We start from the raw sequence: 15,909 nt of genomic DNA, 5'->3' as shown, positions 1-15,909 counted from the left end.
GATAGACATAGACATAGACATAGAATAGATAGACTCAAATTAATTCCGAAGGTATTACACCTTCATACACCCAGAACCTACGATACACAGAGGATTAAGATTGAGAGCGGGAGCCAGATAGAAAACAGTTTCCATTGCTATCTAATATCACTAGGAAAAGGGGGAATCCACCTTGACGCCCCTTGACTCAAAAGGAATAAAGAAAGAATCAGCCCAGCCGAAAAGTAAAGTTGAGAATTGGGGGATCAAGGATAAATCAGCAAATTGCACATCATCGCGTCGTTAAAAAGGTCCAGTTCCTGATGGGAGAGACGGGGCAAGAGTACTGCGCCGGCATTGCCGGCGCTGCGGGTCAGTAGAATGCAGAGAGACCGGGAATTGCGAGGGAAGGGTTGGTGCATGGAAAATAAGTCCATCTAAGACAAGTGGAAGGCGCCCTGTCCTTCCTTGATGGCAACAGACAGTCGGCTCTTGAGATCTTCCAGAGTGCTGTAGTCGGGGAGTTTGAGATAGTTCACACAGGTCATGACACTAGGCAGGTAATCATCCGGTGTGTATGGGGGATCGCTCGGACGACACACGACCGTAAAGATTGGAGTAAGAGATTTGAAGCCTGTAAGAAAACGTTAGCATGATTTTTATAGATGAGGATTGAGAAGACAACGCTTACCACCAATAGGGAGTTTCGGGCTACCAGTAACAAACTGAAGAAAATCGCGGCGCTGCTGCTTATCCATTTCGCTCATGGTCTGCAGCAAGTTCCGGACACTTCTGCTGTCCATATTGAACCCATGATCTGCCTTGATAGAATCCATCAACGTTTCAATGGACCAGTCTTCCTCGGCCTGACCAAACAGCATAACCAATTCATTGGGAGTGAAAGCACGAAGAGCAGAGAATGGGAAGACCTGAGAGAATCCAACACGGAAAGCCTCGACTTGGTGACGAACACCGCTACCCAAGGTCATGTCAATAACTCGTTCAATATATTGATCAACGTTCTCGATGGTCAATGAGACATCAGAGCCACCTGGAACTAGCTCGATCGACGGGTAACCGGGCAAGGTGAAATCCAGGCCCAAGTCCTCGACCCGAACACCATCCACCACGATGTTTTGAATGGCTTTGGTCTTTTCGTGTTGAGAAAGAGTGTGGTCCTCCTGGATTGCGTTCTTAGCATTAACAAATTGCTTCAGCATACCAAGAGACTTGGCCAAGCCTTCATCCACAGCTTTGATTGTTCCGAGGGATGGGGCGACCGAAGACAGTGTGTCAGCAATGCGGAAAAATGCCGGATTGAAAGACACGTCGATGATTCTCGAGTCAAGCATAGAACGAGCGACAAACTTTCCAAGAACCTTGAAAATATTCAACAGTTTCTTGCCAGAATCCTGGGATGCTTGTTCTTCACTCATTGGAGCCGGGAAAAGTCCACGTTTGCCGAAAGCATAGTCGGCAGAAGAGGAACCGTCGGTATCACGCCAAATCTTTAGCTTCTTCTTGGAGAACTCCTTCGAAACAGTGGAGTAAAACTCTAGAGTGGGACCCAGTCCAGTTCCAACCTCTTCGAAGTATTCCACCTCAAGGACACTTGGGGACGACCCGTAAAGCTCCATGACTTTCATGGCAGATTCCAAGATACGAGCTCGAGAAATACGCACCTTCTGGCGTTGAAGCCGACCGAGGAACGGCCGATCATCGCGTCTGTCACGTCGACTATCCTCTGCGCTTTGTGAGTTTTGCCACCTCGTCATAGCACGGGAGTAGCCGAATGAGGTTGACTGCAAGAAGAGGTGTCTCGTCTCAAATGGAAATAGGAATGAGAACAACCGAGCCAAATCTTCACTCCAGCTTGGAAGGCAACTGCTTGCCACTATTAACGGTTCTTCCAGCTGGCGGTTCACCTTGGCAGTAAGCTTGGTATTGATAAACTGGGCCAAGGGTTCCGGGGTGATCTTGGCACGATCACGAGCATCCATCAGTATGTCATCGATGGTTGCATTCATCTCGTGCAGAACACGAAGCAGGCGCAAAATAGATGCAGTCGTAGCATCTCTGCTCAAAGAGGAAGGCATTTCAAGGCCGTCAGCATTAGAAGAAGCTTCTTGTCCAGAAGCAGCAAGGGTAGACGGCTCTGGTGGCGGTGGGCCAGGAACACGTCTGTAAGTGACAGTATGAACAGCAGACCAGACATTCTTGACTTTTGCCTCATCAATGTGCTCACGGTTGTGATGGACAGCACGATATACGGTAGTATCGCTAGAGATTGGCTTTCCATCAACACAGAACTCAATGTGCCAATCCTGAGGAATCGAGGCCATGGCTGCTGCATAGGACGAGAATGGACGCCCGGCAGTGGCCAGCGAGCTTTGTGCAGTGGGGCTGGGCCCTGCTGCCGAAGTAGAAGGCTTAGAAGACGGGGTAGAATGCGACGGGGTGCCAACTCGAGTACCATCCTCCTTTCGTGCGGTGACCTTGCCAGAGGAGGCGACCTCCATATTCACGGCAGTCGGGTCATGCACGGTATCGTCTTCGAGGTCATCATCGAGGTCATCAACAATTGCATTGAGCTCCTCGTCCTCTTCCGCATCCTCGGCGTCTTCGTCTTCATCATCAGTGATTTGTCTCTCATCGGCGCACTCCAGGGGCTCGTCTTCATGCTCATCATCTTCTTGGAATGGCTGAGGTGGGAATCCTGGGACCCCCTGAGCGCTGCTTCTTTCAAGGGCCTCATTTGTATGTCCACTGGCTCCTATGGTGCGAGTGGGTCGGTCCCCAGATGTTGGGGTCTGGGGGGAGGCTTCTGAAGTGAGTTGATCACGCATGCGCGCTGCTTGAGCAATTTGGGAGAGAATCGCATCCCTAGTGCGAGACTGGCGTGGACGATCCGAGGCCGCAATTCGCGGCTGGAGGAAATCATCCAGGGCCTTGAACGTGGCAATAGCGTGAATCGACACCATGAGGTTTTTGTAAGGGCGAGGAACCTCAGTCCCGTCTTCAGCAACGAGTTTCAACCTAAGCTGCTTTCCAAGCATGTATGTAGCATTGGTGCGAGTATTCTCGAGAGAGTTATGGCTGACAGTAAGCACCTCAAAATGCTCAGTCCGGCTAAGCAAATCCTGAAGCTTGCGAATCAACACGCTGAATGGCGTGGTTGCGGTGCTCTGGCTCTGAGCCTTCTCCGAAATTCTTGCACCCATGAAGGCCTGCAAAAAGGCCGACCGTGCATACCTAATACACGGTGCCTTGAAGTCCGTCAGGACGTCTAGAAGAACATCGATAATTCCCGAATTCAAAAGTTCGGAACTAGTTATGCTCTCCAGCGCATCTCCGTCAAAGTAAGAAGCCAGGCTTTGGAAGAGAGACAGTCCGTTATTGTCTCCACGAGTGGAGTAACACTTGCGAATCTTGGTCGCTAAGGATTGAAGGTCATTGAGGATCTTCTGGGCTTCATTTCGCACTGAATCTCCATGCCCCTCTTCGTAGATCTTAATAAAGTCTTGAGCATCTCGAATAACAAGGTCATTGAGAGCACCGTCGAGCTTTTCCAAGGATTGATGACCAGAGATGGACGAGCTCTCGGAATCTGAGAGATCATCACCGTCTTCGTCACCATCCTCTTCATCCTCATTCTCCAACTCGTCTTCTGAATCCTCGTTCTTATCATTGCTGCCAGGTGCATCACCTGCTTCCATGTCAACATCAGCAGATGCTCCAGCAGCGTCCTTGCTACCACTGCTTGTCTGTTGGCCTTCCTCCTCGGGGGTGAGCTTTCCATCAGCTAGCTTGACAATTTCTGAGATGACACCCTCCCGGTGGAATTGATGTTGATAGACGTGTTCGAGGCGCTGGAATAAAAGCTCTGCACATCGCAGGGCCAAAGAGACCAGAGACGGATGGTCCTTTTGGGAGAGAATGGAGGCCAGGAATGAGGCATATGGTACTGTTCGCAGGGCATCCTCAATCAAGCTTGGCTCAAGAATATGAAGCATTTTCAAGTGCGCAATCAGAACTTTCTGGCGAACATGCAGGTTGACTGTACTCGAGTATGCATCTGTCAGGGTAGGAAATAAGATCGTTGCAAAACGTTTGAGCTCTGGTTTGCAGCCTTCCAAAAGTTCCCGTCTTTCGACGGGATTCTCTTTCGCTTTCGCAGACTTCAAGCCGATGGACATACTGTTGTCAAAGTACGCACTGAGCAGATTATCGGATCGAGAAGCCTCGCGACTTCGAGCACCTGGGAGTAATTCACAAATGACATTCAGTGCCTCAAAAACCTGCTCGCGAGGTCGGTGGATCAATGCCTGCATGACCAGGACGCTGTCCATCTTTACTGCTGTGCTATCGACGTCCTCTGGGGGCGATACACCGGTCAATATCTGGTACAGGGTGTCGACGACGTCCATCTTCAGAAGCTCAATAGACAGCCGAGGGCTGGCCTTGCACACAATTGCCAACACACGGAGGAATTGGGTGTGGATGTGGGAGCCAATCATGTTAGTAGTCCCGGGAAGCAAAAGACGAAGAACGGCCTTGAGCATGGCAGGCTCAATCAGCTCCTCCAGATTTTGAGGGCGGTATTTGAAGCTTTCCACAATGCGTGAAACACACAAACATCCCTGCTCAACCACTTTAGGATCATTGCTGGACAATACATTCAATAAGGTCGGCATCACATCCCTCACGACAGGGAAAGAGTCATGAGGAAGATTGCGACAACAGTTCGCGGCAGTCGTAACAGCGGTGCGCTGAGTGCTTGTAGCGAAGAAATCCAAGTATGTCAGGCATGCCGTCAGACCTCCCTCTCGCACGATCGAAGCCGGGAAATCTACTGAAATCTTCGCCAATGTCTGGGCAACAATTCGTTAGTGTCGAATCCACAATATATATATATAGAAATGCACAATATGTAGAAGCAAAGGAACGACGTACACTGAGAGCTTGTTCAGCGAGATCAATAAACTGAATGTCCAGGAGCTTCTGGCACAGGATGGGAACAGCACCCCCATAGACAACATTGGCTACAGATCCTCGAAGGGCCTCCATGAGATTGGCAAGGCAACGGCACGCAAGAAGCATGATTTCTGCGTTCTCTTCACCGAATTGGTTTGGCTGCATTAAGGTGACCAGCTCCTTCACGTATGGGTCAGGAGAAAACTGGCCGGAGAGGTTGTCTTCGTTGGAGACGAGCAAGAGGTCTGACAGCTCTTGGAGGGCGATCAATTGGATTGAGGGGTTATCCTTCTCTCTCAGATTACAGAGCATATCTCGAAGTCGCGAGGACATGCCAGACATCATGCCGGTGAGAGCACGAAGGGTACTTTGTAGGCCCATGGTACCTCGGCCGCCGAAAAGGCTGCTATGGAATGAATCCAAATCCTCATCGTCAAAGGCCGATGGGTTAGTTCCATCATTGCTATCGCCCGTAGGGGATCCTTCCTGCTCTTCCTTGTTATCTTGCTCTCCAAGTTCTTCCTCCGCATCTCGCATTACGACATCGGGATTTGATTTCGCGGAGCGCTTCTTTTGTCGGCGTGGGGGTGGAGACTGTGCCGTTGCAGGGTGATCTAGATGGAAATAACTTTGTTAAACAGCGCAACAACCCATTTGTGATTTTAAGTCGTGACCTACCATTTCGACCGGATCTCCGCCTCGAGGGAGGCGGTGGGGTGGTGGATTTTAAATCCTCTGATGGACGAGAAGATGGTCTTATAAGAACAGAAGAGATCAGTTGTGTTCACATCCTCGATTGATTGAATCAACTCACCCAGGTTGTGACATGTTTGAGCGACGAGAGCCTCGACGTGGCGTAGGGGCAGCAGGGGCAGCAGGAGCTGGCTGAGATGCTGCAGTTCGTTGTCGCTTTGATCGTCGTGGGGGCGAGAGGTCCGTAGACGGGATTGGGGCGTCTGGTTGTGGATCTCGACGCGTCGGTGCTTTGCGTTTGCGAGAAGCCAAACCAGCAGGATTTAATGGACCGGAGTCAGTAGGAGGAGGGTCTGTGGCAAGCCTTGCAGCTGAGCGAGTGATTCTGGAAGACATAATAAGAAAGTGATTTGCTTGATGTGATGATGAAATTATGAGGGAAGACGAAAAAAAAAGAGAATGGGGGAAAGTTCCAAAATGTTTAGAGGGGCAAAAGCGACATGAAAGGTGGAAAAGAATAAATGATGGGATGTTTTGAGTGTTTGAGTGTTCAGTGGTTAGGTATGAAGATTCCCCGCAGCCCGAATGACGTTTGGGAAATTTGACCTGAGGAATACAGAATGAAGACGAAGTAATCCAGAATAACAGGCGTCATCGGTTCTATTCTCCTGAAAAATGCCTCAGGAACTCCCAGGCAGGATCACGACGAGGCTCCAATTGGGGGCGGTGGACTAAGTGGTGAAGGGAATTGGGTGGGAAGTACCTCAGGGCAGAAGAGGTGGCAGCTCCTGCGGGGGAGACGGAATAATCCTCGAGAGGGTCCTGACGGTTGATGGGCCTTTGTCTGGCCATAAGTTACCGGGTCAGGAGTCGGAATAGAGTAGATAGACGTTGGCACCGCTTCAACCCGCCATCCGTACACCTATAAGCTGGCCGAGAAGCGGGTGAAAGGGCGAGCAATGGGGGGAACTTGGAGGGGGGACCGGCGGTAGATGCGTTGGGGCTATAATGACGAACCAGCGAATAACTAAAAGAAAGTTGACATATACCCGATAGAAAAGGACGAGGGTTGATGAAAAACAAGATGGGTGATGTTTAGGGGGGAGGGGAAGAGAAGGGAAGTTTGTGGTTTGTGACGATTGGATTCGGAGAGCGTCAGGCGGCGGAAGTGCAACATTCGTGATGAGATAAGATAACTAGGTCACCACGCAGTGTTATTTCGCCTAAAATGGGCACGGATAGCCTTGCAAAATATTAATCCGTATATATTGTATCCATATATAATTACAGAAACACCTTCAGGTTCTATTCCGAGCTTGATATAGCGGCAAAAGACATATCATCCAACGTTGACAAGTGACAGGGCTTGTTCGGGTAGAGACTGGGTGCCGCTCTAACCACTTCACTTCTTACAATACTCACAGAAACGCGTTTCTACTTCTATACCATTCTTCTGTCAACTGTTTTCGAGACATTGCAAAAAAAATCATAGGGTTCTTTTGTCCTCGTTGCCTAATATCAAATAAATCCGATTCCTACTATCAACATTTGCTTCCAAGTTCCATCTTCAAAAGACTTGGATAAGTAGACCCATCTCAAGTAACAGAGCTGAATATAGTCTATCCTTAAAAATTACACTAAAACATATTGGCTATCTTTTTAAAACAATTTACTGCTGATGACCTTGAAATGGCTATTAAATTGGCAATAGTGCGATATAGCGGATCCATGCAATAGTTGCTGCCATCTGTGGAGCATTACTCTCCTGACCTGTTTGACCGCAACATTGAAAGTCAGATAAGATAGTCTTTCGGCCCTTTCCTTTTTAGAATATTTCTGCTTGTCCCAATCCTTCATATACTTTTTTTCCGTACGGTTCATTCCGGAACTTGCGGTAGGGCAATCCGCCCGGCCAATAGTGTAGGATTACGCAGGCATCTGGTGAATAGGATGGGACAATCGTGATGTTTCGGGCCAAAGAAAAATAAATGATACTCAGTGCTTGTAATTGAGCGATTTTGGGAATCAACATGTTACAAGGTGTCCGAGGTGTATCATTGGTCGCTTACGTAGAGATTATAGAGCAAAGGGAGCTACAAAAACTGAAATTTCACCTTTATAGTACATGCATCAATGGAGAACAAATATAGTTCAGATGTCAGCTGGCTGAAATAGCAACTCAAGATTCACCTCTTTCTTAGCCACTCAGTATTTAAACTACATCTTCAAAGATGGAAATGTTCACGAATATGCTGCTCCTAACCTCGCCTTCATATCCTCTAATCGGATTCGTCATTGACAGTGCCCTTGTCGTCGTCATTCTTCTGGAGACGGGTCTCTACCTTCGTCACTCTGCATCCTGGCGGTGAGTCAGGGTAGTGCGTTCATCTTCAGCCGACTCATCCTGGCGGCGAGTTAGGGCAGTGCGTTCATCCCCGCCTGCATCACCCCCGGACTCCCCATCCTGCCGGCGATTCAGGGCAGTGCGTGCCTCTTCCTTCTCCTCCTCCCCGTCCTCCTGCCGGCGATTCAGGGCAGTGCGCTCTCCTCCCCTCTCCTCCTCCTCGTCCTCCTGCCGGCGATTTAGAGCAGTACGTTCCTCCTCGAGCTGTCGATAGGTCAGACTGCGCCCCATGGTATCATGACCGGATTCTGTCGTGACGCCATGCTTTTCCATGCCGCCGTTGAAATGGCCAGGCGCACTCATAGTGGGCGCAGCAAGGGACAGGCCAGCTGCCATTGCAAGGGTGATCAAAGAGATTTTCATGTTGACAAGGTTAAACTAAATGAAGAACCAGGATTAGTAACTAAATTTGGAGATCTTTAGCCTTGAGTCTGAACACACTTGAAGGTAGTTTGTTCGACTGTTGGGTGGATATTTGAAATCAAGTTGCAAGGGCTCAGATAGATCTGAAGCCAGGTATTTATAGACTGGCAAGGACTCACTGAAGGACCTATGTCTCAGAGGGCCTTGGGATTTCTTTCCTAGAGAAAGTTGTGTAATGCGGCATATTTGCCCTTATCAGTGGCGCGCAGAGAACATACCAGCAGAGACGAAATGTGGTCGTTCACCTATAATGTGGCACGGATAATCCCTCGACGCTTTGCAGCATGCTGGGATTCACCTTAAGGTTTGAGGAATGAAGATCCCGTTGTCTTTTGAAGATAGATGATATCATTTTCACAGGAATAGTAGACCGATACCATCCCTTGATTGGTGTCATCGGCCCTTGCTTCGGTCTAATCGTGGAGATGCCCGGGTATCGAGAGCTTATCCATCACTTATTGTCTTCGGCCATAGCTGGTGACGTATGTAATTTATACCAGAATTGAACATCTTTGATCGTTGATCACTCTTTTTACGTCAACCTTCACGAACCGTAAGTAGCCATAGTAAATCCGCTCGGTGGATCTGAAATTTGATTTTCAACGTGAGTTCTTCACGATACCATGGTCGACTAGACATAGCAAAAACAGTTCGAAATTCTTCCGCTCATTTTTAGCACCTCGCGAAAAATAGAACCTGACAGCTATCAGCTGGTAGTCAACTAAGTCAAACTAGATCGTTTGTAACTAGTATATGTGATGACTCAGCTTTCAAAGTGGCGTCCTAAATAACCGTTTTCGGTGGTTAGTTAGGGTGCAGTATATTTGACGGATCTGACCCTTACGGATGATAAACTTGCTTCCAAGATTTGATCAATTCTAGCATGGTTAGCCTTCCAAGGCCTTTCAAGGTTGGAGATAACAATGAAATCTTTATGAAGCTGAATTTCGTAGCTTACGCGTAAAGTTATCGTAGTGCGGCACAGTGCGGGCTTATGGCGATGACCTCGACATTGCGGGCCTGATTGCGACCGTCACCGGAGACGATAGATAGATTGACTCACCGAGACCTTATTAATCAAATCGGAATTTACCTACACAAATTTGAATACAAAGTGATTGATTTCTTTCTCTTTAACCCGGCCCATTTATTTCCGCGTCCCGTTCGCCCCCCGCGTTTCCTTTCCAGAGTTTAGAGAAAGGTAGTTAAAAACTTCGTTCTTCCCTCCCCACTTCCCCGACTCATAACGCCCCCCTCTTTCCGACCCCTCCAACTACCTCGGAACAACGCCTCGCTACCCGTCAAACAGCCACACTTATATCACTCCAGCGATGGCAACCGAAATGGTTGGAGGCCAGAGTGACGACGTTCACCAGGCTCCAGCCCACATCCCTCCCCCGATGGACGACTACATATTTCCGGATTTACGCCTCAAGCGCAAGATGACCGACCCGGAGAAGACACCGCTCTTGTTGGTCGCTTGTGGTTCCTTCTCACCTATCACATACCTGCACTTGCGGATGTTTGAAATGGCGGCGGATTACGTCAAATTCAGCACTGAGTTCGAACTCCTTGGTGGTTATCTGTCACCTGTATCGGACTCCTACCGCAAGGCAGGTCTCGCCAGCGCAGAAGATCGGTAAATACCCGTTGTTTCGCTACGAGGACTATGCAGATGCTAATTGGAAAACAACAGTGTCGCGATGTGTCAACTGGCAGTTGACCAAACCTCCGACTGGTTGATGGTGGATACATGGGAGCCTACTCAAAAAGCTTACCAGCCGACCGCTGTCGTCCTGGATCATTTCTACCACGAGATTAATACGGTTCGTGGCGGCGTTGAGGCCGCGGATGGAACCCGGAAGCCTGTTCGGATTGCCTTGCTGGCAGGAGCCGATTTGATTCACACCATGTCCACCCCCGGTGTCTGGAGTGAAAAGGATCTGGATCACATTCTCGGAAAATATGGCGTAAGTAGCGTTTGAATCTTTTAAATTGGATATAGCCACTAACGCTCTTTCCAAGTCATTTATTGTGGAACGCAGCGGAACGGATATTGACGAGGCTCTGGCCAGCTTGCAGCCCTGGAAGGACAACATCTACGTGATTCAACAGCTCATTCAAAATGACGTTAGCAGCACCAAGATCCGTCTGTTCTTAAGGCGTGAAATGAGCGTCCGATATCTCATCCCAGTTCCTGTCATCCATTATATTGAGCAGCATCATCTCTACGAAGATGATGGCACTGCCAACGAAAAAGGCAAGGAAAGACAGGACGCTGGAAAGTCAGGGTGATATGGTTCCAGGCAACCCCAAAGCCGCGAGGCCATGATGCCAATTTACGACCCTGATAAGATACCCCCATTTTGTGCTGTCTCTACCTTGAATATGGAGTTCAAATTCAATCTGAATCACCTGGCCAGAGCGTGGGTTCTTCCCAGTAGTTTTGGTCCCCCATTCTACCCGGGCCAATACCAGCTTGACCCGTCCAGGTATACTCTGGTGCTGTACGAGGAGGTGATTTATGTTTGTTTTATGTTTGTTTTATGTTTGTTTTGTTTTGTTTTATTTTTCTTTGGCGTTAAGAAAGGCTTTTGCCCTGCTTGTTAGAATCTCTGGGTTTGAAATGTGTTTTTATTTGTCCAATCTGAATTCACCAGTGCAGCTCACTGGGCTTTCGTTGGACCAGAATCAGCCGACTGTACATAATGGCCCTGCACTTTCTTATTAGGTCTGTACATATGACTCCTATAGACCTCTAGCTATACCAGCAATGAGGATCTCGCAAGAATCGAAGATATAAGTGATAGATGACATCTATGATCTTACAAATAAACCCCGGAGTTCTCGGATTTACCGAATCCGGAAACTGATCGACTAGTAAGCTTATGCATCATTATCACATTTGATGACACCACCTCGGGTTTACATGCAGGTGTTGAATCCCATGCATGCGTAAACCTAATTAAGCCAAAAAGGAATATGCGGTTACATTGATTACCTTGGATTTAATAAAGTATGAATAAGTTGAAAGAGGAGAAAGGAAGAAAAAACGGGTTTTTTGACTAAAGTCCGATCGACCGATCTCACTTGTCCCGCCCTGTTATCTTGCGTTATCGACTTTCTTATTCCTCCACATTTTCCCGCTCCTATTCCAGGCCCGGCTTGGCTCCTAGGAGGGGATTACTTACATCCTTTCACTCGTCTCCTAATGATTTACGAACCCATTGCTATCTCCCTTCCCTCCATGGCCCCTCGCGCAATGCTCACCCCACCTTGGCCACTCACCCCTCCAGATGTCTCCGACTCCCCACCAACAGCCGACAAAGATGTCTCCTCCATTGTAACCGCAATCCATGTCATGTCCACCGAGCGCGCTGCGCTCACTCATCTCGAAAGACTGTATCAAACAGATGCTCGAGCGCAGCAAGAACTTGCGCGTGCAGTGGATCAGATCGCGCGCAGTGTACGCGATGGAGGTAAATTGGTGGTTTGCGGGGTGGGCAAAAGTGGCAAGATCGGGCGCAAGATGGAGGCAACTATGAACAGCCTAGGTATATACTGTGCATTTTTGCATCCCACGGAAGCTTTGCATGGGGATTTGGGATTGGTCCGGCCGGTAAGCTATATGTCCTTACCGCATGGTCTGCATTGTATCCCCTGAGATGCAGCCTGATTGATTCGGGGAATATTTTTCCTTACTGATTCATTGGATGATTTTGGGCTTAGAATGATACAATGCTTCTCATATCGTTCTCTGGTCGATCTCCGGAGCTACTATCTTTGCTCCCGCATATCCCCGCTTCGGTCCCTATCATCGCCTTGACCTCACATACAGACCCTTCGGAATGTCCATTATTAGCTTTACATTGGCCTTTGGGCTTGGGAATTCTTCTTCCAGCTCCTATTCATGAGGGCGAAGAAGCTTCACTGGGTGTTAGCGCTCCGACGTCATCTACAACTGTAGCCTTGTGCCTGGGAGATGCATTGGCTATTGCGACAGCACGCAAACTACACACTGCACCAGGCAAAGGACCTGCAGAGGTGTTTCGAAGCCATCACCCTGGAGGTGCAATTGGGGCTGCAGCTGCAGCTGCAACGATGACAGGGACCCCATGGACGACCCCATCAAGTGCTGTTTCAACGACAACATTCGATTCCCCACCTTCATCTATCTCTTCACAATGGGAGGATCTCAACAACAGCGCATCCATCCCGCCCTTTAATCTTCAATCACCACCAGAAAATCACCTCATCCCTTCCAATCTACTCGTCCCCCTCGACCAAATTCCCACCGTGTCATCAGCCAAAGCATCAAGCCCCGGTGACGTTCGACTGCTTGATATTCTTCTAGCGGCCATTCAGCACCCTAATGCAAAGTCATGGGTATTTCTTTCACCCAATGAAATTGCCCCACCTCGGATGATTCGGTCATTTCTGTCCCGGCAGACTGATGTGGACTTGTGCGTGGTCGACGCCTTGGCTAAAGACCCTGACCAGCCACTCACCGTGGCCCGTGCCGACTGGTGTCTAGTGCCAAAATCAACCCCGCTAGCTGAGCTGCGGCGTTTGGTCTCCACATCCCGAGATGGATCATCTCCAATCACTGTAGTTGCTGTGATGAAAGATATCACCCGCCCTAGCACCTGTATAGGGTTGATAGAAGCAGAGGATCTATGGGGTGAATAATATAGGATCATAACACTTGCATTTTATTCGCAACTGTATTTAGTTCGTTTTCAGCATGTCTACTGGATTTCTCATCTTCTGCACATTTTTGACGATATTACGTTCGTCTTTCTCTTCTCCGGATTCTCATCCGCAGAGATTCATCAGGTCTCCTGAAAATACATATTACGCCCGATATCTCGGGCATCTCTACTCTTCACTTGAAACATTCCACAATTAAAACCTTCTAGCGATTCATGATAATACAATACAAAAGACAAATGCAAGTATAATACAGTGCTGAGAATCTCTAACTCAAGCCTTAAGAGGCTTAATACCCTTGTGAATAGCCGCAATACCACCAGTCAGGTTCTCATACCCACGACCAGGGATCATAAATCCAGCCTTCTGAATCATTCCCCGGAACTCCTCCTGGCTAGGGAACTTCTCAATACTCTCAACAAGATATTGATAGCTATCCCGATCCCCAGCAACAAGCTGTCCAATAAGAGGAATAGCACTGAAATTCCACCTCTTGTAAACCGCGTCAAACACGGGGTTATCAACCTTGCTAAACTCCATGCAAGCAAACACACCACCAGGCTTCAACACCCGGAACGCCTCATCGAGCGCAGCCTGTTTATCCGTGAAATTGCGGATACCAAACACAACGGTGTACAAGTCGATCGACCCAGATGGGATATGAGGCATGGACTGGGCGTTCGCCTCAACAAATGACAACCGGGGAGTATTGTAGTACGGTGTCTGGATAGAACGCTTGCGGCCCTCAGCGAGCATATCAGCATTGATATCGCTGATTGTCACGCGGGTCTCGACATCGTGGTTAATGTTCGTAGCGTGGTCGAGCATGCGGAACGCGATATCACCGGTCCCGCCGGCAATGTCGAGAATGTTCCAGCCTTTTTGGTTAGGGTTGTTGATGCGGGCGCTGAGGGGGGATCCGGGGTTTAGAGAGCGGACAAAGTGATCTTTCCAGAGGCGGTGGATTCCTAGGGACATCAGGTCGTTCATTGTGTCGTAGGAAGAGGCTACGGAGCTGAAGACTGCGCCGACTGTTTCCGGGTTTGTTAGCTTTGTGGCTGCCCGGGGAGGGATATGGGGGGTAGGTGTGTTGCTTTTGTTCAATTGGGTTGGAGGAAGGCTTACCTCGCGACTCCTTGTCTGATTCGGGCACATTGGTGAAGCCGAAGTGTGTCATGCGCTCTGGGCCCTGCTTTGGGTCTTGGGCGGCGTGGGTGCAGGAGAAGCAGCGGTAGGGGGTTGTGGGCTGGAAGGCACGGCGCTTTGCGCTATAGTGCAGAGTACGCCAGGCAGAGCGAGTTGACGCCATGATTATGATTGAGTTGGGAGTGGGTGTCTAGCTCAAGTTGCTGAGATATTCAACAACTTTTCCGGGAGAAAATGGGGATCCACTTGCATTTCCCCTAACCGCGATTCCGCAACCAATCAGATCGCGTAGTTTGCGAGCCATCCAGTAGAACAAATGATTACCTGCGTGTTATGTTCATTTACATTTGTTTGAAGGATTTGACGGAATTTACGGATATAATAGAGTTCCAAGGTCGATGATATCTTTATCTCCACTTTATGACCGAACATATGTTGAAGCAACAAATATATATATGAGGTTGGTGCTCATGATGAACTATATATATTGTCTGCTTCTCAATCACTTCAACTTGAGCACAGCATCCATTAGAATATTGGGAATTCCTTGTAACCACTTGAAATAATCAAAAATGGCTTCAAATCAGCTCTCCAACTGCTGCATAACTGGCTCGCTCCACGAAGGAGACGCTAAAGGTTCACTTCAAGACATCCAAAACAGTCTGTTCAAACCTCCAGCACTAAGATACCCTCAGGACTCTACCAACGTTGAACTACAAGCCTGGAGGAAAAAGAGAAACTGATTTTAGAAATTCATATGGAATAGTCTCGACCTACATCGCCTATCCACCAGATAAATCCACCAAAAACGCCATCCTCATAATCACCGATGTGATCGGCCACAAACTCATCAACGCCCAGCTAATCGCCGACCAATTCGCCGCCAAAGGATATTTTGTCGTCATGCCTGACATGTTCAACGGTGACTCGGTACCCCTCAATCGGCCGGAGGGGTTCAACATCATGGATTGGGTGAGGAATCACTCGCCTTTACAGACGGAGCCTATCATCAACACAGTGCTTGAGGAGATGCGTGGGAAATTAGGATGTCAGCGGATTGGAGGTGTGGGATACTGTTTTGGTGGGAAGTATGTTTGTCGGTATCTTAGGGCCGGGCTATTGGATGTTGGCTATATTGCGCATCCGACTATGTTAGAGGGAGATGAGTTGAGGGGTGTTGAGGGACCGTTGAGTATTACAGCCGCTGGTGGGTTTTCCTTTTCGGATGGGTCAGCTGGTGATCTCGGTAAGAAAACCGTGCTAATGGTTTACAGTTCGGGATTTTGTCTTTGTTACGGCTAAGCGTCATGAGAGTGAGGAGATCTTGGACAAATTGGAAGTGGTTCATCAGGTTTATTTGTTTTCGGAGGTGGAACATGGTTTTGCTGTTCGCTGTGATTTGTCTAAGCCTCGTCAGAGATTCGCGAAGGAGCAAGCTTTTTGTCAAGCCGTTGCTTGGTTTGACCATTATCTCAAGGAGTGAGATGGTCGAGTCTTCCTTGAGTGACATTAATAGAAAGGGGCTCGGGAGATCAGAATGATAATTCATGATTGGCATTATTCAAGATGTAAATGACATA

General features: G+C 48.6%; 6 protein-coding genes across 6 annotated transcripts; 3 read left to right on the top strand and 3 right to left on the bottom strand.

The window, feature by feature from the left end:
* Positions 1–416: 416 nt before the first annotated feature.
* N7520_006592 (HECT-type E3 ubiquitin transferase UFD4) lies at positions 417–6,042 on the bottom strand (the record flags this gene model as incomplete). Its single annotated transcript, XM_057140526.1, has 5 exons — positions 417–613; positions 671–4,850; positions 4,933–5,567; positions 5,632–5,708; positions 5,768–6,042. 5 exons carry the CDS (start codon positions 6,040–6,042, stop codon positions 417–419), a joined length of 5,364 nt encoding a protein of 1,787 aa, XP_056994532.1.
* Positions 6,043–7,993: 1,951 nt separating this feature from the next.
* On the bottom strand, positions 7,994–8,413 carry N7520_006591 (uncharacterized protein; the record flags this gene model as incomplete). Its single annotated transcript, XM_057140525.1, has 1 exon — positions 7,994–8,413. One exon carries the CDS (start codon positions 8,411–8,413, stop codon positions 7,994–7,996), a length of 420 nt encoding a protein of 139 aa, XP_056994531.1.
* A 1,391-nt stretch (positions 8,414–9,804) lies between these two features.
* On the top strand, positions 9,805–10,768 carry N7520_006590 (nicotinamide/nicotinic acid mononucleotide adenylyltransferase; the record flags this gene model as incomplete). The annotated part of the gene is made up of 3 exons (XM_057140524.1): positions 9,805–10,112; positions 10,170–10,443; positions 10,499–10,768. 3 exons carry the CDS (start codon positions 9,805–9,807, stop codon positions 10,766–10,768), a joined length of 852 nt encoding a protein of 283 aa, XP_056994530.1.
* Positions 10,769–11,684: 916 nt separating this feature from the next.
* N7520_006589 (SIS domain-containing protein) lies at positions 11,685–13,162 on the top strand (the record flags this gene model as incomplete). Its single annotated transcript, XM_057140523.1, has 2 exons — positions 11,685–12,092; positions 12,203–13,162. 2 exons carry the CDS (start codon positions 11,685–11,687, stop codon positions 13,160–13,162), a joined length of 1,368 nt encoding a protein of 455 aa, XP_056994529.1.
* A 294-nt stretch (positions 13,163–13,456) lies between these two features.
* N7520_006588 (class I SAM-dependent methyltransferase) lies at positions 13,457–14,492 on the bottom strand (the record flags this gene model as incomplete). Its single annotated transcript, XM_057140522.1, has 2 exons — positions 13,457–14,214; positions 14,309–14,492. 2 exons carry the CDS (start codon positions 14,490–14,492, stop codon positions 13,457–13,459), a joined length of 942 nt encoding a protein of 313 aa, XP_056994528.1.
* Positions 14,493–14,901: 409 nt separating this feature from the next.
* On the top strand, positions 14,902–15,812 carry N7520_006587 (dienelactone hydrolase family protein; the record flags this gene model as incomplete). The annotated part of the gene is made up of 3 exons (XM_057140521.1): positions 14,902–14,989; positions 15,096–15,536; positions 15,604–15,812. The coding sequence occupies 3 exons, from the start codon at positions 14,902–14,904 to the stop codon at positions 15,810–15,812; spliced, it is 738 nt and encodes a 245-aa protein (XP_056994527.1).
* Positions 15,813–15,909: the final 97 nt, after the last annotated feature.

This window comes from Penicillium odoratum (genome assembly GCF_028828045.1).
Source record: "Penicillium odoratum strain IBT 22623 chromosome Unknown utg000005l_segment0_segment0, whole genome shotgun sequence".
NCBI classification, from domain to species: domain Eukaryota; kingdom Fungi; phylum Ascomycota; class Eurotiomycetes; order Eurotiales; family Aspergillaceae; genus Penicillium; species Penicillium odoratum.
This window is presented reverse-complemented; position numbering and strand designations above follow the sequence as displayed.